This window comes from Balaenoptera physalus, assembly GCF_965194825.1.
Source record: "Balaenoptera physalus genome assembly, chromosome: 18".
Lineage (NCBI taxonomy): Eukaryota > Metazoa > Chordata > Mammalia > Artiodactyla > Balaenopteridae > Balaenoptera > Balaenoptera physalus.
In genome coordinates this window covers 14,233,626-14,260,036 of record NC_138899.1, presented here as the reverse complement: position 1 = coordinate 14,260,036, position 26,411 = coordinate 14,233,626, and the positions used below count along the sequence as shown (strand labels likewise).

At 35.5% G+C, this 26,411-nt stretch overlaps 1 protein-coding gene across 2 annotated transcripts in view; it reads right to left on the bottom strand.

Annotated features, from left to right (window-relative positions):
• The window catches only part of UGGT2 (UDP-glucose glycoprotein glucosyltransferase 2), a 199,701-nt gene that overhangs the window by 27,875 nt on the left and 145,415 nt on the right, over window positions 1-26,411 (bottom strand). For both annotated transcript variants that reach the window (XM_082434596.1, XM_082434595.1), the window contains exons 28-33: window positions 24,510-24,668; window positions 24,077-24,162; window positions 10,126-10,210; window positions 4,882-4,964; window positions 2,328-2,426; window positions 728-812 (exon numbers count right to left, since the gene is read on the bottom strand). In XM_082434596.1, the coding sequence (XP_082290722.1) occupies window positions 728-812; window positions 2,328-2,426; window positions 4,882-4,964; window positions 10,126-10,210; window positions 24,077-24,162; window positions 24,510-24,668 (597 nt within the window). The remainder of the gene's footprint in view (window positions 1-727; window positions 813-2,327; window positions 2,427-4,881; window positions 4,965-10,125; window positions 10,211-24,076; window positions 24,163-24,509; window positions 24,669-26,411) is intronic.

Here is a 26,411-nt window from a genome sequence, read left to right as displayed (position 1 = left end):
TGGTAACACCAAGGAATAAAAGCATGGTTGCCTGTTTTTATTTCTGCTTTCACAACTGGTTTTGGTCTAGAAAGAGAACTTCTCTGAACTGCTGTTGAATGAGACCCTAACTTGCCTGGAATCTGATTAATAGGAAGAAACGGGGTACACTCTGTGGCAAGAGTGTAGGGTTGAGTAAAGGGCAACAGATGTTGGCCGCCAAAAAACTTCTAAATAGAAAATGCTGGAGACACTACCTATAGTGCCCACATGACCACACCAACCGATGCACCGCATGTGACACCAGAGCCCGACTCTTCTTGGTACTATCAGACTATTTTCTGTGGTACAGTTTTCATATTTTCTACTGTTCCTGCCTTTCTTTGTCAAAATATGACAGAATCTAATTCTTTTAATTACCAATCTGTACATATTTTTCATTGCCAACTTTTATTTACTTATTGTTATGAAAACCCACTAATCCTGATTTTGAGTTTACTTAAACATAAACCATCTCCTGCTGTGTTTTTAATCACTTCTTTAAATAAAAGCTGCATAGAATTTTTCTTAAGCTAGATTAAAAAATACCAAATACCAAGGTTTTAAATTGATTACATATAGTAATTTGAGTAAATATACATTTCAAAAGACTCATTCTGAAAAGAGAAATGTTATGTGAACTTACAATGATATAAAGAATTTACTTCTGAAATATTAACTACTCTAGTAAAAAAATTAATGTACTTACTTTAAATGTTGGTGAGAGATAATTTTTAAGAAACCAGAACTTCACTGGTGTTTTGGTGTTCCGTAAAACAGAAAGCATCATAATTCTGCATAAAACAACAATAAACTCAATAAATTAACATTAATAGGGGTTCATCCTACTTCTCTTAAGGCTTTTAAATATTTAAAGATATTAATTGGTAGTTTTCATTATGAATTATGGAGAAATAGTGACGTACCTTCAAATATTATGGCTGCTCAGCAAGTATGTAACGTATAAGAATATGATATATGTATATATACACATATATTGTATACACATAAGTATGTATATATATATATATATACACCTGGTATAGACTAAATTGATTGCTTTCTGTTTGTTCCAGCTGACAAGAGAAAGAAGCTAGTCTGAAACAGTCTTTTGTTTAGTTAAACTAGCGTCTAATCTTGGCTCTGTTACTGTGTCATTAATAGCAGGTGTGTAAACCTTGAAGGGCTGAACAACATGTCTATTTTGATAAAGTCACTGGACAGGCCATTTGTTTTGCTATCCTAGACCTCTGCTTGGAGAAAATACAGATGTATCTAAAGTACATCTTAAAATATCAACACACATTCAAACATTTTCGAGGCGTTCTCTGTGATCCTTCTATATAAGCAGTTAAAAAACAGCCCTTTGTAGTTATAAATATTGCTTTCCTCCTCTCAGATGCCTCCCCCTTTTTATAAAACATGGTATTTCTTCACCAGGAAAGGAAAATTTACTATATATTCTTTTTGTTCCTCACACATCTTATTACAAAATATGTCCATTTTCTAACCTTAAAGAATAACAATATTTCAAATCAAACACATGGAATTTCACTGTATTTAGAAAATATACTTCCCTCATAATTTTAGGTAAAACAAAAAAAAAAGCAAGGTGCAAAAGCACTATGTACTTTGTTACTATTTGGGTAAAAGGGAGTGCAAAAGCACTATGTACTTTGTTACTATTTGGGTAAAAGGGAGTTAAAAAAAGAAAAAATACATATTTGGGCTTGTCTATACATATATTTGGCAGGCTATGAAAATAATAACATTGGTTTCCTGTGGGAAAGGGAACTGGGTATCAAGGAAACAGAGGTGGGAGATTTTTTTTCCACTGTAATTTCTTTTATTTTTTTATTTTTTATTTTTTTTTTATGGCCATGAAATTACCAGTGGTCTTTTTATTTAAGGTAATAGAGGCTTCTTTTAATTTTTATTTATTTATTTTATTTTTATTTATGGCTGTGTTGGGTCTTCGTTTCTGTGCGAGGGCTTTCTCTAGTTGTGGCAAGTGGGGGCCACTCTTCATCGCGGTGCGTGGGCCTCTCATTATCGCAGCCTCTCTTGTTGCGGAGCACAGGCTCCAGACGCGCAGGCTCAGTAATTGTGGCTCACGGGCCTAGTTGCTCCGCGGCATGTGGGATCTTCCCAGACCAGGGCTTGAACCTGTGTCCCCTGCATTGGCAGGCAGATTCTCAACCACTGCGCCACCAGGGAAGCGCTCTTGTATTTTTTTAAACTTTAAAAATTCTTTTTGGACCATGTAAATGTATTACTTTTCAAAACATTAAATGAAAAAATATACCTACCTTAAAAAGCGTTCATATAAATGGCCAGAAGCAACTGAAAAAATGTTTAGAACATCTGTTTCCTCATTGTCTTCTTTTTTATGCAGCCTCCTTGCGAAACTTTGAATGAAAAAGAAGTGACTGTCATTTTCTTAATACACATCTGCAAACTTTACATACCTAAATAAAATATTAAATTTGATAAGAAATAAAAATAGGAAGGCTTTTCAAAATGAATGGTTATTACATTGTAAACAAGTACTTATCCTAAAAATTATGAATTATTTAAACGTGACACTATAACTTGAAGTTTTATGATTTTTTAAAATTGGACAACATAAAATGCAATTATATTTTCTCTAGGTTAATGAGATAATACCTTTGAATCTTTGTGAGTTACAAAAGTTGTTTTAAGAGCAGAGAATGAACTGTGGCATACCATGGCTATATGCAACATACTGAGGCTTTAGAAAGGCCAATTGTGAGGGAGGAAACAGAATGTGCAAGTGTTAACAGTGCTACACCAGAACTTCCGTCTGTGCTAACAGGGGAGGCCCCTGAGTGCGGTGGACGTGGCTTCCCAGGATAAGATGCTATAAGAGGCGCCCGCAGCTAAGAGCTCCTCTGGCCAGGGATAGCCTCCCCACAGGCTGCGGGGGCCTCTGTGCCTTGGGCGTGTCCCCAGGAGGGATAAGGCAGCACTGGGGAGCCACGTCCACTCACGATGTGGTTTACATCGCCGCAGCTTCATCTGGGCCCAGCTGTCACTGTCACCACTTTCTGGACCCAGACCAGCCTTTGATATGCCCCACCTCATATACAAGAGTGACTGAATCTTATCTGGGGTATTCATAATGTATCGTTTCTTCTTTTTCCTATTTAAAATTTTTATTTAATTAGAAATCTCATTTCTATACGCACAGATATTTAAAATGATTGATTTTAGAAAACTAAACAATTCACAATTGACATGGACTATATTTTGCCAAATAAGAATTGTTATGGCAGATGTATTCTTGAAATGTTTTCTCATTGTAATCCCCCAAATAAGAAAAATACACAGTTGATTCAGGGAGGAAAAAAAAAAAATCACTTGAAGTTAGGATTAAAACTAAGATAAAAAAGTGAAAACATTGTAACATACACTTATGTATCTGGAGGAGTTACCGTCCCCCAAACTTACCTTCTCTCTTTCTAACAAAGCAGCATTTTGTTTTGGTGTCCTCTCTGTGTAATAAGTGGCTAAGCCATAGTTTAACAGTTACCTTTACTCCTCCTTGTCTCTACCTTCTGGTTTTAATGGAAGCTCATGAACAGATACTCTTTAAAATGCCCAGATTCTGTTGCATTATCCCCTGTCAAACAAACCTACCCTGAAGTCATCTCAAAGTAGTGAGTTCGAGCCTTTCTTGATCAGTAACCAGTTCAATGCACATACTGGGACAGTAACACGATTCTTCCTATCAAACAAGGAGTCAACTATAGAAAAAGAGGCCTAAACGGGGCAAAATCCAAAATGACGGGAGTGCTTCTGATTAGTATAACAAAATCTGCTTAGGTTGTTGAAGCTATTTGGCCTAAAGTTTCCATTTCTTATCTTTGATAAAAATGATCAATAGTTCTCTATCATAATTCAAATTAAATTCAAATCTCTAAAATGGACTTTCAGAGTTGTCTACAATGTGGATCTACAGCAGCCCACTTCTGTGTTTGCCCACCTAACGCCCTTTACGCTTCTAGTCACAATAACGTGGTATTGTGGGCAGGTGGGTGGGTGAGTAGCTACTCCTCCTCTAATTTCATGCTACGAGGTTTAGGCAGGATGGGCCTTCTTGCTGGCTCTAGAGGTAGTCACACGACCCAAGCTTAGTCAGTAAGTCACAGGGATCAGTTCAGTCTGGTATACAAGGCAACAGCTGGGCCAATGAGTCAGACTTGGAACTTGTGCTGGTAACTATCTGGAAAGAGGCAATCTCTTCCCATGGGAGATAGATGGCAAGCTCTTTCTTGTAAAAGTTTGTCTGAAAGTGAAGGAAGCACAGATAATAGAACTAGGCGTTGGAGAAAGAGTTTCTGGACTACATCACCTGAATGCCCAAAGGCAGTTCCACTCCTGGACTCTTTAGATATGTGAGCCAAAATATTCCTTTTTTGATTAACGAATATAGGTCCCAACCTAACTTAAAGATTCCCCCTTATATTCAATATCCCAGCTAACCTGGGCTCCTTCCTGTTCCTTGAGAAACGTACCCAATCGTTTCGACTTCACGTAACCAGGTACCTTCACTCTGTCTCCTGTCCATCCTTTAGAACGTATCTCAGCCACACACTCCTCCCGAGTCTTTTCTGAGGGTCCTCCTAACTGGATATAGACTTTCTCTCCCCTGGTTTGAACAGCCCTTTATGTTCAGTTGTCTTATAGCTCCAGTTTCCTGTCTTACATCAGTAATATTTATGTATTTGTCTTATCCTTTCTAGAGAAGATCTGTGCTTGACTTAAATGTTTACCATCTGCCGGGCTTCCACAAACTAGACTCCTGATGGGTCTATAGTTAAAATATTCATTAGTAATCACCTTTTAATGGAATCCCACACTCCTTTTTTTTCATCTTTATCAGAAAGGATATCTTCCTGAATTCTGTCTGGCTTTTTTTGTACCTAGATAGCATGGTAAAGAAAAACTTTAGAATTTTGTAGATTTAAATATTATGCTGCATGGTTAGAAATATATGGACAAGGTGACCCTTGTAAATCTAAGATAGTTGTAGTAAATGAAGCCAAGAAAGATCTCAGTATATTATAGACACAATCTGATTTCAACTATCAGTTCAGCCTCTTGTTTTTGGTGGCTACCTCCATATACTGCTAAATAATGTGCTTATACTTGTATTTACTGAATTGTCAACTGTGGATGTTATCTACTGTGTATCTGATTCATGGAGTTTAGGCATTATTCATTCTTTGTAACAAAAGATGAGCAGCTTACTTATATCACCCTTCCCTTCCCCTCTGTCTGGAGGTTTTGGTAATACTATCTTTATCATTAGTTCTTCTACTGAGTATTTTTGTAACTTTAAATAATGCTTAAATCTGTATTTTTTTATTCCAACAAATTCAAGTTTCTCTTGCATGGCCTGTTATAAGGATACTAATATCTCTACCTTTTCCCTCTGCCTCCCAACTTACATTAGCTAAAACTTTACTTTAGCATTGTAAGTATGGATAATATTTACATTTAGCTTGGTAAACATAACTGTATCTTTTGCACTATGCTATGTTTATTCTGCAACTTGAAAATCAGTAAAAAGTGCTTATTGTGACACTGTAAATACACCGCACCGAAGAGCTGAAAGGCTGCTACAATTACATTTCCTCCACACAGTTATGAGGATGCGACCACCCTGCCCTCCTAGGAGACTCCTGGTTCACATGGATTCTGTTTTCTCACATTTCACCAATACAGAAGTATATTTTTCTTGGAATTTTATTGTATTTATTTTTTCTTGTGGTGAGATATACTTCTTCTTTACCATATACCTAATATTTTCCAGTTCATTATTCTTGTTACTTAACTGTCTGGAATTCCTGTCTTCTTGAAGACATTTTTCTTGGGGCTTAACAATTAACTGCCTCTTTCAAGCTTTCTTTGCATTGGTTTTTACATTGATTTCAACATTTCTTAAAACACCTATTTTCCTCTTTCTTTTTCTTCATCTTCATTGTGCTGGCAAACACCTTCAAGAAGGGGTGTGAAAGATAATTTTTCTAAATCTTCACCCTTCAGAGAATATTTGCCTGAAGAACCCTAGATTCAAAGTAATTTTCCTCAAAACACTGAAATCTTTGTTGTCTTGAAAATGAAACATCTGATGCTAGTGTTAGTGTCATTCTATTGCAGTGACCTGCCTTTTCTCCTTGGTAGTTTTTAGGACCTTGTGTGGGCCATTTTTCACTCATTTGTGGACCCCTTGACATGAACGTGTTTGTTTATATTTCTCTATCTGTGGGATACTTTCCTTCCTCCATTTTCTGTTCTTCCTTCCTGGAATTCCTATTAGTGGGCTACTGGAGTTTATGGGCTGAACCTTCATCTTGCTTATCTTTTCTCCTCCCTTTTTCCTGTCCTTTTGTGTAATTTTGAGAGATGGAAGGTGAGCAGATAAAACTGTTACTAAAAAACAACTGAAGCACCTAGGTAAGGTTAGGCTGTAGAACGTTTGCTTCAGGTAAGGCATGATTATCACCCTCAAAGATTTGGTAGCTTTGGTGAAAGAGTCAGACCTCCTCTATACCAGGGACCAACAGGTAAAATTAGAGCCAATACAGAGAGTGAAAAAAAACCAGCTCAAGAAAAAGAAAACAATAATTTTTCAATGATCAAAATTCCTCAAAGATAAGACATCCCCAGTCTCCCAGCAGAAATAATATTTTTTTCTCCTGTTTGTAGGGCTAGGATAAAACTAGCTGGAATGCTGGTCCTAAAAGGCTTGGGGTGAGTTAGTAACTTAAGCAGCTGGTCTGAGTTTGTGGGGTTTTTCATCTGGAATGGCCAGAAGGAAATGTATCAAGGACAGAGTATAAGTTTCTCTTCCCGAGAAAGGAAGCCAAAGTCAGTAGAGGAAAAACAGTATCAAAGATGAGTATAAACATGTATAACTGATCACAGGATAAAGAGCAGAGGTGATAAGAAACAGGTTATGATGTGGGATGCAAGGTAAATTTTGATGATTTGGTAGTTTAGAATCTATGCAGTATGTAAGGCGAGAGTTCTGGTAGCCTACCATTATTAGATCACAGAGATTCTGGCAAAATGGGTGTTTTCTAGTTATCTTTGCATATTGATTTCTACTCTACTGCACTGTAGATGGAGAACATACTCTGTATGAGTACATTCTTCTGAAATCTGTTGAAACCTGCTTTTCAACTAAACGTAAAGCTAATTTTTATCAATGTCTTCTGTGTCTGAAAGATTGTTCATTTGGTGTTATTGGCTATTGTGTTCTATATACATCTATTAGGTCAAGATTTATAATCACACTGCTCAAATCTCCATCTCTAATGAGTTTTTGGTCTGCCTGTTATATCAAGTACTGAGAGACGCATGTTAAAAATATCCCGGTATTATAGAGAATTGCCAGTTTCTCTTGGTAATTCTATTTCTGCCTTATATACACATATAAAGTAACCTTTTTCTTTCATAATGTTGTCTTAATATCTCTGATATTAGTATAGCCATACAAGCTTTGTTTAGGTTAGTATTGGCCTAGTATACTTTTGCCACACTTTCAATCTTTACCCTGAAACTGTATTGTTATATATTAGGTGTTCCTTCTTGCAAACACAGAGCTGGGATTTAAAAAAAAAATCCAGTCTGACAATCTTAGTCTTTGGACTGGAACATGTAGTTAGTCCATTTACATTTAATGTAATTGGGTTAAATTCTAACTTACTATTTTGTGCATCTTCAATGGCACATGTATTCTGCTTTATTCCTTATTTCTTAGTCCATTTATATTAATTTGCTTCATTCCATTTTCCTCTTCACTATGACATTATGCCTTGTTTCTATTCTTTTAGTGGTTATCTTAGAAATGTAAAGCATTCAGATTTGCCCTAAAGCCTAAAAGTAATCATAATCCTTGTCCTGGTCAATATAAGAACTTTATATGTTATTATATACACCCCTATTTATATAATGCCTTAAATGCTATTGTTGTTTTTTAATTGATTTTTAAGATCCTAAGACATTATTGTTGTTTTATATATTCACTGTTCACAGATTCATCCGCATAGTTGCCATTTTCTTTTCTCTTCATTCTTTTTTCAAACTCAGATCTTCCATCTGAGATAATTCTTTTTCTGCCTGAAGTATATATACCATTTAGAATTTCCTTTAGTGTGAACATGCTGGTGACAAATTCAGTTTTTTATTTGTCTGAAAATACCTTATGTTTTTTCTTGAAAAATACTTTTCAGGGTAAATTATACGAGGTTGGCATTCCTTTTTTCTTTCAGTGCTTTTAGGTATCATTCATTATCTTCTGGCTTCCATTATTACTGCTGAGAAACCAACTGTCAGGCTAACTATAGTTCTTTGAAGGTAATTTTCCTTTTTTCTTCTGGTTACTCTCAAGATTTCTCTTTGTCTTTTGTTTTCTGCAGTTTTATTAACAGGAGTCTAGGTGTAGATTTCCTTTTCATTATCTTGCTTGGGAATCACTCGACTTCCTGAATATGCAAATTAGTACCTTTCATCACTCATGAAAATTCTCAGCTATTATTGCTTCAAATAATACCTGTACCTCATTCTGTCTTTCGTCACCTTCTGGAACTCCATTTAAATGGATTTTATTTTTAAACACTCATAAAAGTACTTCATGAAGCTAAATTATCTTACCCTTATAGTAGACCTATAAGGAGGGTTTCATCATTAACTCCTATTATAGATAAGGAAAATGAGCTAGAAAGAGGTTAAGTAATCTGTCCAAGGTCACAGAGCTGAATGGCAGAGCCACATTTAAATGCAATCCTGGTATCTTAGATTTCTCACTCTATTCTCTACACCTTTTATATACTCTCTGCTGTAGTTTCCTCTTTTTTAAGGCCAGTTGCATTTGGGATATGTCTTTTGGTCTATCTTCCAACTCACTAATTCTCTCTTGAGGCCCGTTAAAGCCACCCACTGAATTCTTTGCTCATTGTATTGCTCAGTTTTAGAAGTTCTACTTTAAAAAAAATCAGATATGCACTTTTTATAGTTTTTTATTCCCTGCAATTGTTTTCAAGCCTGTCTTTTATTTCTTTAAACACTTTAGGCATAGTTGTTTCAGTGTCTGTGTCAATAATTCTAACTTATGGAGTGCTTGTGCATCTGCTCTCTGTTATTTGCCGTTTCTGTTGGTTTTCTTTGTTTATTTGGGTATAGTAGTCTTATTCCAGAGATATATGGATGTTTCTGTCAGATGCCTGTAAAACCTTATTAATCTGGAGCCATTTTAGTGCAAATTCAAGGCTCAGGGTTCCTTTGATTACTTAGGTGATACCAATTTGGGCTAAAAGACTGCGTGGTGTACTTTACTATGGTTCATCCTTACCCTGAAGCTATAGCCAGCTTATTGCAGAGAGGGTCTTCTAATAGATTACCCACTTTATGTGGGTCTAGGGTTTTAATTTCTGTCCCCATCACCTTGCAAATTAAATCAAAATGATAGTTCAAGTGTACCATGTTGAACAAACGTTTTAGGGCAACAGCAGCTTTCCTGGGATAAGAGAAGCTTCGGTGCTTGCTTACTTCACTAGGCTCTCATTTTCCCTTTAATTTTGGTTTTGTATTTCCTTATTATCATTATTGTCAGCTCCTCAGTGCTTTTAAAATTTTTAAATAACATTTCGCCCAGCATTGTTACTGATTTTAAGGTGAGTTTGTCCAAAAGAACTAAACCTGCCATCATTAAAAACTTTTCTGGTTTTTGAAACATCACTTTTTTTTTTTTCCTGTTGAAAGTGGTAACTTTTCAACCTGCATTCCTGATCTCATCTCTGAAGCCTAATTTATAACATAATTTGGTTACAAATATAGTAGATACAGTAGACACATCATAACTTTAAAAAAAATCATTTCTTCTCTTCTATCTTCAAGCTCTCTGCTTTCCCTTCATGATTTAATCCTCTTCTTCCTTTCATTGCCAGAGTTCCAATATGACATTTTAGGTACTAAAACTGTGAAATCAGTCATAAAATAAAAATTAATTAATTAAGGACAAAAAAATAATACTTAATATTAAGAACAAAGCCTATAAAAAGCTTTGGCCTCACACACTTGTACTTCCAGTATTTTGCTTTTGAAGCTGTTTAACACAACAATGACATCTCCTAGGTCTGGTTGAGAGTCAGTTTCTTCATGCCTAGAAGCAGAAAAAACATGTAAATATCTATAATCAATTTAAGAAAAGACATACAATTATGATGGTACAAATAACAGAATAAATTCATTTTGCAATAGACATAAGTATAATACCATTTGTGTATATGTCATATCTGCTGTTTCTATAGTCAATTAAGATATGCTGCAATACACTACAGTTTTCAAAATTATCCAATTTTAACTTAATACAAATTAAGATCGTACAAAAATAACTCACTAAATTTGATATCACCTAGTCACTCAGAAAGCACAGATTATAGCTTATCTTTATTACTGCATACTAAAATTATCACAAAAGTCAGATCTTTCATATATTGTAACGATAATTAAAATATGAAACATTTTCTAGACTTTAAAATAAGTTGTTTATATAGCATAATCAAAGGAAATCTACACCATACAACTACTTTTCAATATCTACTAGCCATTTTCAAATGCCAAAATTTGAAGTATATCATTAAACTTATAAGACTGAAAATGTGTCTGCCATGTCTATCTGCATCACTTGGATCTATTTTATATTACACATTATGTAGTTCATAGTCTAATTTTCAACACTGCATAAATAAATCAAATATGACAGCTTTGCTCAAAAGTTTTTTGATACTATTTTCACTATGAACTGAAAAATGCTACTGTAAAAAGCATTTACCGTAAAACTGAATTTTTTCAAAGAGGGAAAGCAATCAGATGTCAAATTAGTAGATACTTTGCATTCAGTCAGACTTATAACATACGCTTGAAAATTTTTCTAAAACATAAACCTGGGGATTCTAGGGCTGTGCCGACTAACACGTCTCTGACTCTCACTCCCAGTTCCTCAGATGAGGTGCTAACCCGCAGCAGGAGGCACGGCCCCTGCCAACACTGACCACTAGAAAAAAGGAAGTATTCCAACTTATGTAGTAGAAATGTCAAATCTCTTAAAAACTTGCAAGAGCTTCCAGTCCCCAAATGTTGCTCAAGGACATCAGCAACTTTAGCCGTCGTATCCACCGTCCACTGAGACCAGAACAGAGGCAGCACAACACTGCAGTTAGGCCCGTACAAGATCTAAAGCAACTTCCTCCATCCCAGATGGTAGAGGTAGTAGTGATGACGATTCCTGTTTTACTTCAGGCACTATTTTAAGCACTTTAATAGATATTAACTCATTTAATCCACACACCCATCCTCTGAGGAAGGTGCAATAATTATCCTAGATCCAAACTAAGCCCAGGTAGTCTGGCTCTTCACGACTGCGCTACTACACCTTTATAAGTAACACTAAGCAACTAAAAATCACTGGATACATGAAGACAGTCAGCCATTGAAATGAAGGGACTAAGCCAAGAAGTCAGAGGACATGGGCTTCATTGATAAGGAATTAATACAGGGGAAAAAGAGGAGCATTCAAATAATTTATATTCTCAATAAGAGATGTGAGAGAATATTTCTCAGTAAAAGCCATTTACTTCAAAGTGAAAGGATTCATTACACATCAGGAAGTTATTACTTTAAAAAAAGGATGCATACATATTTTTCCTGGAATTCTAAATATAAATATCATTTAGTTTTTTGTAAAGGAAAAGTTAATCACACTGCCTCTCATTTAGAATCCAAAACACTGGATGGCAGAATATGATGATGAAGTCTTGTTTCAAGCATTCTGAGGAGAATTATAATCAGTACTATTATCAGTACTTAGAAAATAAGCAAAAGAAAGGCAAAAACATTTTCAGGCTTTTAAAATCAAGAGTGTACCCCTAATGTTTCTATCGAAAATATTTGTAGAAATCTGGTGCATATCATGATATGGCAGGCAACATCCATTCCACCTTTTAGCATATACTGCAGAGGTTAGAAAGCTAAAAACTCTTTTTTTGTTTGTAGATTCTTTTACAGCTATGGTTCCGGTTAATAATTAGATTCTACTAAACAGATACATGTGCATGTGATTTGGAATTTACAAGTAAGGGAGGGTCAATGCAGTGATGCCTGTTTTCTTTGGGCAAGCAACGTCATGGAGACATAGAAGTTGTCTATGCCAGGGTTCCAGTGTGCAAACTCAGCTTTCTGGGGAACTGAGAGGGAGTTGACGTGTTGGTGGAGCAGCTTCATGCTTTCTCACTCTTCTGATCATGGGAGAGGTAGCAGCTCTATCTGGCTGGTGAGTTCCTTGGCTGGTCCCGGGAGCCGGCTCTCCTGGAGAGCTAGCTCCTCCAATCCTTCTTAGTCCAGTCAAAAATCCATTTCCCCAGGGCTTCCCTGCTGGCGCAGTGGTTGAGAGTCTGCCTGCCAATGCAGGGGACACGGGTTCGAGCCCTGGTCTGGGAAGATCCCACATGCCGCGGAGCAACTGGGCCCGTGAGCCACAATTACTGAGCCTGCGCGTCTGGAGCCTGTGCTCCGCAACAAGAGAGGCCGCGATGGTGAGAGGCCCGCGCACTGCGATGAAGAGTGGCCCCCGCTTGCTGCAACTAGAGAAAGCCCTCGCACAGAAACGAAGACCCAACACAGCCATAAATAAATAAATAAATAAATAAAAGAACGTGAATTTCTTTAAAAAAAAAAAAATCCATTTCCCCGTGTCAACTCTGTCTCTGATATGGAAAGTCAGCCACCCAAACAAAAACTGAATGTGAAAGGTGAAAGACACACACAAAACCTATGATCAATAGTGAACTTGGTCAAGCTTATATTTAACTAACGGCAATGTGACGGTAAAGAACTAAACGTTTGGGGGGTGGGGTACTAAAAAGATGCTAAAATGCTTCAACTGAGGCACTTGAAAGGAGGAAAGGAGTGTGTGAGATGAAGGCTGAAGAGCGTCTCTGGAGAAAGCTGTTGCCAGGCTGTGAGTGTGCACCTCTACACGCCCCCTGGGGACGTGTGGGGAGCATTACCTTCTAATCCTAAACTCAGTAAGGTAGATGCTTTAAGGGGAAAGCACTTTGCAGTGCACTTTCCTGAAGTTGCGAGACACAGAGGACTGCATTTGGCTCTTGTCTGGGAAAGTTAAAATGGACCATGGACTGATATTTGAGGACTGACCTATTACCACTCTTACTGCCCTTGAGACTGGCCCACACTCCTAGAGTTTGCTAGGCAGGTGATGTGTAAGTATTGCTCATGGATCAGAAGTAGCCAAGCAGGAGAGAATTGGTTTTGTTATCACGGGGTAGTCATGCATCCTGCCAAACTAGCAACCTGGAGATATGAGGAGACCTCAGCAAAAATACGCTGTGGGTATAGCACAGGATGCCGAGAGACTGAGGAAGATGATAGAGAAGCCACCTGGAATAGAGATGCACCAACTGGGACCAGGGAATCAAACGAGAGTGAGGTGCAGCAATTAGAGACCTTCTAAGAGCTCACAGAAGGGCTCCACAAAGAGTGAGCTATAACCACCGCCAGGGCCAGTGGGCAGAGCTCTGAAACCTCTCTTGCCTTCTATATAAAGCACAGGAGAAGCAGATCAGTTTCAAAGGTGTAAAACTAAAATTATGTATAACTACTAATTAGGTAAACTGTTTTCCTGAAGATTTACACATCAAGTGAAAAAGACTAGCAAAATAATTTAGCATGTTGAAGGCATATATAAAAATATATATGTATATGTAAAGCATCTGCTATTCTCTGTAATTAGGAAAATCTGAGAAGCATCGGCCTGATTTTAGTAGAGCTACAAAAATTTTCTAGGAGAGAATAATTTTATTGAGTATTTTTGAATTCAAGGTAAATAATAGTCAACACAGAGTATGGGTAGATGATCTGCAGTTAAAGATTATAAAAACATGGATAGACATAAAAAGTACATATGTGAGGATTATGCCTAATAAACAAAAAGGCAAATTTAAAAATATCAAATTATTTAGTCATGGTTTTAAAATCTGAACTTAGAAACTCATGTCAATATTACTTTAGCTCAGAGCCTCCCATCAAGCCTCTGAGATAGCCTCAACCACCAGAGGGCAGACAACAGAAGCAAGAAAAACTACAATCCTGCAGCCTGTGGACCAAAAACCACAGTTACAGAAAGATAGACAAGATGAAAAGGCAGAGGGCTATGTACCAGATGAAGGAACAAGAAAAAACCCCAGAAAAACAACTAAATGAAGTGGAGATAGGCAACCTTCCAGAAAAAGAATTCAGAATAATGATAGTGAAGATGATCCAGGACCTCGGAATAAGAATGGAGGCAAAGATTGAGAAGATGCAAGAAATGATTAACAAAGACCTAGAAGAATTAAAGAACAAACAAACAGAGATGACCAATACAATAACTGAAATGAAAACTACACTAGAAGGAATCAATAGCAGAATAACTGAGGCAGAAGAACGGATAAGCGACCTGGAAGACAGAATGGTGGAATTCACTGCTGCGGAACAGACTAAAGAAAAAAGAGTGAAAAGAAATGAAGACAGCCTAACAGACCTCTGGGACAACATTAAACACAACAATATTCGCATTATAGGGGTCCAAGAAGGAGAAGAGAGAGAGAAAGGACCAGAGAAAATATTTGAAGAGATTATAGTCGAAAACTTCCCTAACATGAGAAAGGAAATAGCCACCCAAGTCCAGGAAGCGCAGAGTCCCATACAGGATAAACCCAAGGAGAAACACGCCGAGACACATGGTAATCAAAGTGGCAAAAATTAAAGACAAAGAAAAATTACTGAAAGCAGCAAGGGAAAAACGACAAATAACATACAAGGGAACTCCCATAAGGTTAACAGCTGATTTCTCAGCAGAAACTCTACAAGCCAGAAGGGAGTGGCATGATATACTTAAAGTGATGAAAGGGAAGAACCTACAACCAAGATTACTCTACCTGGCAAGGATCTCATTTAGATTTGATGGAGAAATCAAAAGCTTTACAGACAAGCAAAAGCTAAGAGAATTCAGCACCACCAAACCACCTCTAAAACAAATGCTAAAGGAACTTCTCTAAGTGGGAAACACAAGAGAAGAAAAGGACCTACAAAAACAAACCCAAAACAATTAAGAAAATGGTCATAGGAACATACATACCGATAATTACCTTAAACGTGAATGGATTAAATGCCCCAACCAAAAGACATAGACTGGCTGAATGGATACAAAAACAAGACCCATATATATGCTGTCTACAAGAGACCCACTTTAGACCTAGGGACACATACAGACTGAAAGTGAGGGGATGGAAAAAGATATTCCATGCAAATGGAAATCAAAAGAAAGCTGGAGTAGCTATACTCATATCAGATAAAATAGACTTTAAAATAAAGAATGTTACAAGAGACAAGGAAGGACACTACATAATGACCAAGGGATCAAGTCAAGAAGAAGATATAACAATTATAAATATATATGCACCCAACATAGGAGCACCTCAATACATAAGGCAACTGCTAACAGCTATAAAAGAGGAAATTGACAGTAACACAATCATAGTGGGGGACTTTAACACCTCACTTACACCAATGGACAGATCATCCAAAATGAAAATAAATAAGGAAACAGAAGCTTTAAATGACACAATAGACCAGATAGATTTAATTGATATATATAGGGCATTCCATCCAAAAACAGCAGATTACACGTTCTTCTCAAGTGCGCACGGAACATTCTCCAGGATAGATCACATCTTGGGTCACAAATCAAGCCTCAGTAAAATTAAGAAAATTGAAATCATATCAAGCATCTTTTCTGACCACAACGCTATGAGATTAGAAATGAATTACAGGGAAAAAAACGTAAAAAAGACAAACACATGGAGGCTAAACAATACGTTACTAAATAACCAAGAGATCACTGAAGAAATCAAAGAGGAAATCAAAAAATACCTAGAGACAAATGACAATGAAAACACGACGACCCAAAACCTATGGGATGCAGCAAAAGCAGTTCTAAGAGGGAAGTTTATAGCTATACAAGCCTACCTAAAGAAACAAGAAAAATCTCAAGTAAACAATCTAACCTTACACCTAAAGAAACTAGAGAAAGAAGAACAAACAAAACCCAAAGTTAGCAGAAGGAAAGAAATCATAAAGATCAGAGCAGAAATAAATGAAATAGAAACAAAGAAAACAATAGCAAAGATCAATAAAACTAAAAGTTGGTTCTTTGAGAAGATAAACAAAATTGATAAGCCATTAGCCAGACTCATCAAGAAAAAGAGGGAGAGGACTCAAATCAATAAAATCAGAAATGAAAAAGGAGAAGTTACAACAGACACCGCAGAAATACAAAGCATCCTAAGAGACTACTACAAGCAACTTTATGCCAATAAAATGGACAACCTGGAAGAAATGGACAAATTTTTAGAAAGGTATAACCTTCCAAGACTGAACCAGGAAGAAACAGAAAATATGAACAGACCAATCACAAGTAATGAAATTGAAACTGTGATTAAAAATCTTCCAACAAACAAAAGTCCAGGACCAGATGGCTTCACAGGTGAATTCTATCAAACATTTAGAGAAGAGCTAACACCTATCCTTCTCAAACTCTTCCAAAATATTGCAGAGGAAGGAACACTCCCAAACTCATTCTATGAGGCCACCATCACCCCGATACCAAAACCAGACAAAGACACTACAAAAAAAGAAAATTACAGACCAATATCACTGATGAATATAGATGCAAAAATCCTCAACAAAATACTAGCAAACAGAATTCAACAGCACATTAAAAGGATCATACACCACGATCAAGTGGGGTTTATCCCAGGGATGCAAGGATTCTTCAATATATGCAAATCAATCAATGTGATACACCATATTAACAAATTGAAGAATAAAAACCATATGATCATCTCAATAGATGCAGAAAAAGCTTTTGACAAAATTCAACACCCATTTATGATAAAAACTCTCCAGAAAGTGGGCATAGAGGGAACCTACCTCAACATAATAAAGGCCATATATGACAAACCCACAGCAAACATCATTCTCAATGGTGAAAAACTGAAAGCATTTCCTCTAAGATCAGGAACGAGACAAGGATGTCCACTCTCACCACTATTATTCAACATAGTTCTGGAAGTCTTAGCCACGGCAATCAGAGAAGAAAAAGAAATAAAAGGAATACAAGTTGGAAAAGACGAAGTAAAACTGTCACTGTTTGCGGATGACATGATACTATACATAGAGAATCCTAAAACTGCCACCAGAAAACTGCTAGAGCTAATTAATGAATATGGTAAAGTAGCAGGATACAAAATTAATGCACAGAAATCTCTTGCATTCCTATACACTAATGATGAAAAATCTGAAAGAGAAATTATGGAAACACTCCCATTTACCATTGCAACAAAAAGAATAAAATACCTAGGAATAAACCTACCTAGGGAGACAAAAGACCTGTATGCAGAAAACTATAAGACACTGATGAAAGAAATTAAAGATGATACCAACAGATGGAGAGATATACCATGTTCTTGGATTGGAAGAATCAACATTGTGAAAATGACTATACTACCCAAAGCAATCTACAGATTCAATGCAATCCCTATCAAATTACCAATGGCATTTTTTACGGAGCTAGAACAAATCATCTTAAAATTTGTATGGAGACACAAAAGACCCCGAATAGCCAAAGCAGTCTTGAGGGAAAAAAATGCAGCTGGAGGAATCAGACTCCCTGACTTCAGACTATACTACAAAGCTACAGTAATCAAGACAATATGGTACTGGCACAAAAACAGAAACATAGATCAATGGAACAAGATAGAAAGCCCAGAGATTAACCCACGCACCTATGGTCAACTAATCTATGACAAAGGAGGCAAAGATATACAATGGAGAAAAGACAGTCTCTTCAATAAGTGGTGCTGGGAAAACTGGACAGCTATATGTAAAAGAATGAAATTAGAATACTCCCTAACACCATACACAAAAATAAACTCAAAATGGATTCGAGACCTAAATATAAGACTGGACACTATAAAACTCTTAGAGGAAAACATAGGAAGAACACTCTTTGACATAAATCACAGCAAGATCTTTTTTGATCCACCTCCTAGAGTAATGGAAATAAAAGCAAAAATAAACAAATGGGACCTAATGAAACTTCAAAGCTTTTGCACAGCAAAGGAAACCATAAACAAGACGAAAAGACAACCCTCAGAATGGGAGAAAATATTTGCAAACGAATCAACGGACAAAGGATTAATCTCCAAAATATATAAACAGCTCATTCAGCTCAATATTAAAGAAACAAACACCCCAATCCAAAAATGGGCAGAAGACCTAAATAGACATTTCTCCAAAGAAGACATACAGACGGCCACGAAGCACATGAAAAGATGCTCAACATCACTAATTATTAGAGAAATGCAAATCAAAACTGCAATGAGGTATCACCTCACTCCTGTTAGAATGGGCATCAACAGAAAATCTACAAACAACAAATGCTGGAGAGGGTGTGGAGAAAAGGGAACCCTCTTGCACTGTTGGTGGGAATGTCAATTGATACAGCCACTATGGAGAACAATATGGAGGTTCCTTAAAAAACTAAAAATAGAATTACCATATGACCCAGCAATCCCACTACTGGGCATATACCCTGAGAAAACCATAATTCAAAAAGAGTCATGTACCACAGTGTTCATTGCAGCACTATTTACAATAGCCAGGTCATGGAAGCAACCTAAATGCCCATCAACAGAGGAATGGATAAAGAAGTTGTGGTACATATATACAATGGAATATTACTCAGCCATAAAAAGGAACGAAATTGAGTCATTTGTTGAGAAGTGGATGGATCTAGAGACTGTCATACAGAGTGAAGTAAGTCAGAAAGAGAAAAACAAATATCGTATATTAACACATGTATGTGGAACCTAGAAAAATGGTACATATGAACCGGTTTGCAGGGCAGAAGTTGAGACACAGATGTAGAGAACGGATATAAGGACACCAAGGGGGGAAAACTGTGGTGGGGTGGGGAGGGTGGTGTGCTGAATTGGGCGATTGGGATTGACATGTATACACTGATGTGTATAAAATTGATGCCTAATAAGAACCTGCAGTATAAAAAAACAAACAAACCAAACAACTAATACTAAACTTTCATTGGGTTATTTGTATGGAAATACGTTAATATAAATGTTTCAGACATTACATGAAATTTCTAAAAATCTTATATTTGTATTTGTATGGAAATATGTATGGAAATATGTTGATATAAATGTTTCAGACATTACATGAAGTTTCTAAAAATCTTATATGTTCTGGTATAATGTTATAAGTAATAATCCTAGTTATTACCTTAAAATGTATATCTCAGAAATAACTAATTTTCTTGTCAACTGCATTATTATGAACTTTCATCAAATCTTTAAAAAAAAAATTACTTTAGCTTAGCTTTTCAGCATATTTCAAGAATACTTTGCTTAAATATAAATGTAATATCAATTAGAACTAAATCATAAATTGGGATAAACAGAATTTCCATTTTTGTCATATTTCATATTGACCTGTTTTTCATTACTGAAACTTTAATTTCAAAAAAATCAAAGAGGAGCATCATTTATGTTTTTTCCACTCTGGCTATCTAGTGACATATTAATCATATTTGGACTTAAGTAAATTATGACTGAGAGAAATTTATGATATTATCATTTATAAGTAACATAAACAAATTTGAAATTTCTTCCATCACCAAGAGTTGGCTAACTGTGAATGAGAAAAATTAGTTTTGCACTAATTTGTTAGTGGTACTTAAATATAAAATCAGGGGCTATTTTCTCCCTAAACCATCCATTTATAGGCTGTGTATAATAACAAATATAGGTAAAGAAGATAAAATAGAACCTAATATAGTAACTGTTTTACATAATATATACTATGCATATTATATATAATACATATTGCATATGTATCATACAATATACATAGACAATATACAGTAATATATGTAATTGTAAAGAAGAAAGAAAGAGTAAGTGAGGAGGAAATGGACATTTACTCAGGACATGAGACACTAATCTCATGTAGTCCTTACCAAGACCCCACAAGATAGGTAGGATTATCCCCTCTTGTTATGAGGAAATAAAGACTTCAGAAACTTTTGCAAACTCATACAGAGAGTTGGTGGCAGAGAAGGAATTTGAATCACAGTTTACCTAATTGTTTGCAAAAAACAACAGTGAAACAATAGTGGCAGATTTAGAAACACAGAGTTCTTGGCAGTACAGTTTGCAAAGACCAAAGAAGATGAAGCAAATTTATCCTTTGAAACCATGATTTTTATAAGAAGAGTCAATATAAAAGTCACAGTGTATTTTGCTTATTTTCTGTACCACAGCACTCTTTTGTAGCACTTAAAACGTTTTACTGTCATTCATTTCCTTAACTGTCTTTTCTACTGGGATGAATTGTGGAAGGGTAGGAACTGTGTTTTATTCACCTGTTTATCTCCAACACTTTGCCTGCTTACCTGCCCCTTCCCCACCCCACCTGCCCTCCATCTCCAAGCAACAAGTGATCTGACTTCTGTCACCATAGTTTGTCTTAATTACCTACCGTTTTACAACTTATAAAAGGAATCATACAGTATAGACTCTCTTTTTTTCTTCTGCCTCACTTCTTTTACTCAGCATTAATTATTTTGAGATTCACCTATGTCACTGCATGTATCAATAGTTGATTCCTTTATATTGCTGGGTAGTATTCCATTGGATGGATATACCACATTTTGATAATTCCTTCACTTGTTAGCATTTGGGTTCTTTCCAGTGTCTCGCAATTACAAATAAAGCTGCTATAAACATTAATGTACAAGTCTTTGTATGAACATATATGTCCTTTTATGTTGGGTAAATACCTATGAGTGAAATGCCTGGATCATATGGTAAGTGTGTATTTAAATTTTTATGGACCTGCTAAACTGTACCAAAGTGGCTGTACTATTCTACATTCCTAATGATAGTGTATGACAGCTCCTGTTGCTCCATATTTTCATCAGTACTTGTTAGTGTCAGTCTTTTTAATGTTACACATTCTAATAGATGTGTGGCAGTATCTCACTTTGGTTTTAATGTGCATTTTCCTTATAACTAACAATGTTGAACATCTTTTTTATGTGCTTATTTGACATCCATGTATCTTCTTTGGTGAAGAGTCTGCTCAAGTTTTTTGCACATTTTTTATCAAGTTTTCTTATTGTTGAATTTTGATAGTTCTTTATATATGTTATATATAATTCTTTGTTGAATAATGCTTTGCAAATATTTTCTCCACCTGTGTCTTGTCTTTTTGTTTTCTTTTACAGCCATTATATATTCCTTTAGTGTGAATTTCACATGTTTGTGACAGAAATGATATTTAATGAAGTGCTTTCTTAGATCCTGCTCAATACATCATAATATATGATATGTGTACTATACTAACTTTCTAAAATTTGGAAAATGCTATATTCTAAAACACATATGGCCCTAAGAGTTTTAGATGAGAGATCTGTACCTCCACCCTCTTCCTGGAATGTTCTGGCTGTCGTATGACTAGCAGTAAGTTCCTGTAATTCTTCAAAACTCCCTTGAGGTATTATCTCATTTCTAATGTCAATACTGACTTCCCCCTACCCTTCACCCTATCACAGAATTAAGCATTCCCCACGCTCCCTGACTTCAGACTATACTACAAAGTTACAGTAATCAAAACAGTATGGTACTAGCACAAAAACAGACACATAGATCAACGGAACAGAACAGAGACTCCAGAAATAAACCCAACACTTATGGTCACTTAATCTATAACAAGGGTGGCAAAAGTATACAACGAAGAAAAGACAGTCTATTCAATAAGTGGTGCTGGGAAAACTGCACAGCTACTTGTAAAGGAATGAAATTAGAACATTCTCTAATACCGTATATAAAAATAACCTCAAAATGGATTAAAGACCTAAATGTAAGGCCAGATATTATAAAACTCCTAGAAGAAAACAGGCAGAACACTCTATGACATAAATTGCAGCAGTAATTTCTGGATCTGTCTGCTAAAGCAAAGGAAACAAATGCAAAAATAAACAAATGGGACCTAATTAAACTTAAAAGCTTTTGAACAGCAAAGGAAACCATCAACAAAACCAAGACAACCTACTGAATGGGAGAAAACATTTGCAAATGATATGACCAATAAGGGGTTAATATCCTACATATATAAACAGCTCATACAACTCAGCATCAAATAAACAAACAACCCGAATAAAAAATGGGCAGAGGAACTGAATAGACATTTCCTAAAGAGGAAATGCAGATGGCCAACAGGCACATGAAAAGATGCTCAACATCGCTTGTCACCAGGGAAATGCAAATCAAAACCACGAGATATCACCTCACACCTGTCAGAATGGCTATCATCAAAAAGAACACAAATAACAAATGTTGGCAAGGATGTGGAGAAAAAGGAACCCTCCTACACTGTTGGGGGGAAAGTAAATTGGTGCAGCCAACTGCGGAAAACAGTATGGAGGTTTCTCAAAAAACTAAAAATAGAATTACCATATGATCCAGCAATTCCAGTCCTGGCACCCCAGTGTTCATAGCAGCATTATTTATAATTGCCAAGACATGGAAGCAACCTGAGCGTCCATCAACAGATGAATGGAAAAAGAAGCTGTGTTGTGTGTGTGTGTGTGTGTATGTGTATGTGTGTGTGTGTGTATATACACACACACACATATACTATTCAGCCTTTAAAAACAAATAAAATTTTGCCATTTGCAGCCACATGGATGGACTTGGAGAGCATTATGCTAAGTGAAGTAAGTCAGAGAAAGACAAATATTGTATGATATCACTTATATGTGGCATCTAAAAAATACAATAAACTAGTGAATAATATTAAAAAAAAGCAGACTGACAAATATAGAGAACAAACTAGTGGTTACCAGTGGGGAGAGGGAAAGGGGGGCACTATAGGGATAGGGAAGAAAAGGGTTACTATGGGATTACATGAAATAGCGTGTGTGAAACTTCTGAAAATTGTAAAGCACTATAGAATTTAAAGAATCTTTCATTCAATAAAAAAATTAAAAGGTTTAAAAAGAAGAATTCAGCATTCCCAGCTTTGTATGCTTAAATTATTAAGCATGTTTGTTGAATGACACTATGTTCTAGGCACGATAAGGAAAAGGGGAAAAAGCATTGAAAAAAAGGTACAATAACCCCTGCCCATATATTATCTTTGTTAAGCACACTGCTTGCTATAATCATAGGTGCCCAATAAATACTTATTGAAATAAATGAACACTACAGATATTAAGGGGTACGAAAAAGAGTTTACCAGGTGCTGGCAAACGATGGCTGGTGAGCAATATCAAGTTGGTGGCTTATTTTCGTATGGCCCCTGTGCTAAAAATGATGTTTACATTCTAAAATGGTTGTTGAAAAAGATAATATTGACAAAAATCATATGTGCCCTCAAACATTAAATATTTACTACTGGCTCCTAATAGAAAAAGTTTGATGATCCCTGCTTTATACTAGATTCATTAATGAGTAGGAAATTTACTACAAAAGAAACCAATTCTTATTTATAAAAATGAAAAACTGAACATAACTCACAGATAATGGCTTTGTTATATAAGATACTATACATACTATATAGTCATTAAATGATAAATATGTTCATTATGTTAACACATGGAAAAGTCTATAGAAAATTAGGAGATGGAGTAAAGAACAAGATATATACTTTAGCCATACCTTTTATATTTTGAAATAAAACAATGATAGGAACAAATGTCACAGTTTTCTAAGTAGTTTTTGTTTTATACTAATGGTGTTTGTGAGTATTTTAGTTGTTTTGATGATCTTGGTCATATCACACTAAAAACTTATTTATATATAGAAATTTGAAAGTGGTTTATATAACTCACCCAACTATTTGATAGATGTCTTCAGATTTTCCTTGGCGTAATTTCAGTATCCAAGCACCTGGGTTTGCTTTTAATTGAAAATATCCCTTTTAAGATGAGAAAAACATGATCATAGTTATATGAATGAAAATGACGTCCAACTGTTCAAGAAAGATTATTCATGAATACTCCAAGATAAATGTTTACTAACTGGAATGAATGATTTCTATAAATGAATTCCAAGGAAGAAGACTTTGCAATAACCTTAAAAGCACATTCTGAAAGTATGACTCCCTTCATTTTCGTTTTAGTTAATTACCTTATTCAAGGATTTTCTTCTGGGAGCTGTTCAGTAACAGTAGGATACAAATTATTTCATATTATTAGGAAAACTTGGAGGATTTCACCAAAACATCTAATTAAGTATCATCCACTGAGTATGTATAATACTTACAAGATTGGCCATCACTATTGTATCAACCACAACAGGTTTATTTTTTGTGCCCAGTGTAAACTGCAGACCCCAAGGAGGTTCTTCTGTGATTATGTCAAAGCAATGTCCTTCGAGCAGTAGATATTCTAGTTCATATTCTGCTGTGACAGTTTTCTCAATCTACGGAGGAAATACGTCATTGTTTTTGGTGTTAGTAATTCTCATGATGTAAATTTTGTAATAAATATATGTGATTATTTTAATATTAGCCAATGTATTTTGGGGGGCAACCTCAAGTCTTTCTTTTAGACAAGTGAACCTAATAGCTGAATCAATTTCTTGAACACTAAAGCTCACGATGAATTTTCTTCCTTTCCCATGACATCAGCTCTACTCCAACATCATGATACATGCACCAAAATCACAAGCAGGAGAGATGTGAGAATGGACGGGTGGCTCGGTGAGTTGTAGCACTCAAAGAATCTGCTTTGTTGGCTGTGCCCTAGATCTCCTGCTTCAGACCTGGCCAGAAGGCCAACTTGTCATCATTATCACCTTTCTTGCAATTAAAAAAAATTAACGGTGAATTGTTTTGCACTCAAAAAAACATATGCTCATTAAAGAAAATTTAGCAAATATAAGAAAGTAGAAAAGGGAAAAAATAGAAACTACCTACAGACTGAACATTCATATACACATCAATGCACTGATTTCTACTTTTTCTCCATAATTTTTTTTCTAAGAAAGTATAACCTTTTTCATTAAATACAGTTTTCTAAGAACATGTCCTTTTTTTAAAACATCCTTTTAAATGGCTGGACATTCCAAATGTTTCCAGATTTTACTCTATTGCAAATGTTATAATAAATATTTTAGGGAGAAAGTTTTTTCTCTACATCACATGAAAAACATAACCAAACATAAAAATAAATCAAATGGTAAGTGATTTTTATATAGTCTGGCAAATTTTGTTGAGCAGATAAGACAATGATGCTATCTATCTAATTTTATTTCACACTACGAGGTTTTTGATACTACTTTTAATGGTGTTTAGCATACAGAGTATTTGAAAATATTCTGTACTGTATAGTTTTGACTATAATTACTACAGAAATAATTATAGCACTTGTGTACAGTATTTCTTTCTTGAGCCCTGTTCTTATAATTTTACTGTTTTTAAGAACATGAAATAAGTAACTTCTTTGAAAATAGCATTTGTTTCAACGACTTTAGTTGAGTTCTGAATTAGTTGTTGAATTATTACTACTCTAGTGATGAACTTCATATACTTCATTAACCTGTATCCACAATCCTTACAGCATTTTGGATAGAAAGATTTCCATGGGATAGTCTCAGAATATGAGAAATCCTAGAGATCATCTAGCTTAACTCCTTCACTTTACAGACAAGGAAACTACCCCAGAGTGATTATGAAGTAAAGCTTAACTATTTTAAATTATGAATTAGATATCAGGGCAGAGTTCAAACACATTCAATCAGTTTGTGACTAAATAATATCTTCACTTATAATACATTAATGTGAAAATTTGTCTTCCTTATATATTTGTATAACAGACATCAATTGTGTTGACTTATTCAAACCACAACACTAAAAATAGCAAATTCATTTTTCAAGGAGTACTTTCTAGTGAATATTTAAAATTTTGTGAATATTTAAAGTTTTATAATAATTTCATAAAGGTGATTTGAGTTAAATTAGTTCCTATTATCAAGGTTTATTTTTAGCAAGAATAGGAAAGCTAGTGATCTTTTTTGATGTTTACATCTCCTTTATATTTTTATTTATCTGTTCTAAATATTAACTATTGACATGAGACATGAATTTAATATCTTTCCAATATAACTTTGGTGCATATTAGTATTTCTAAATAGAAGCATTTATTGTATTGTTCTGTGACTGAA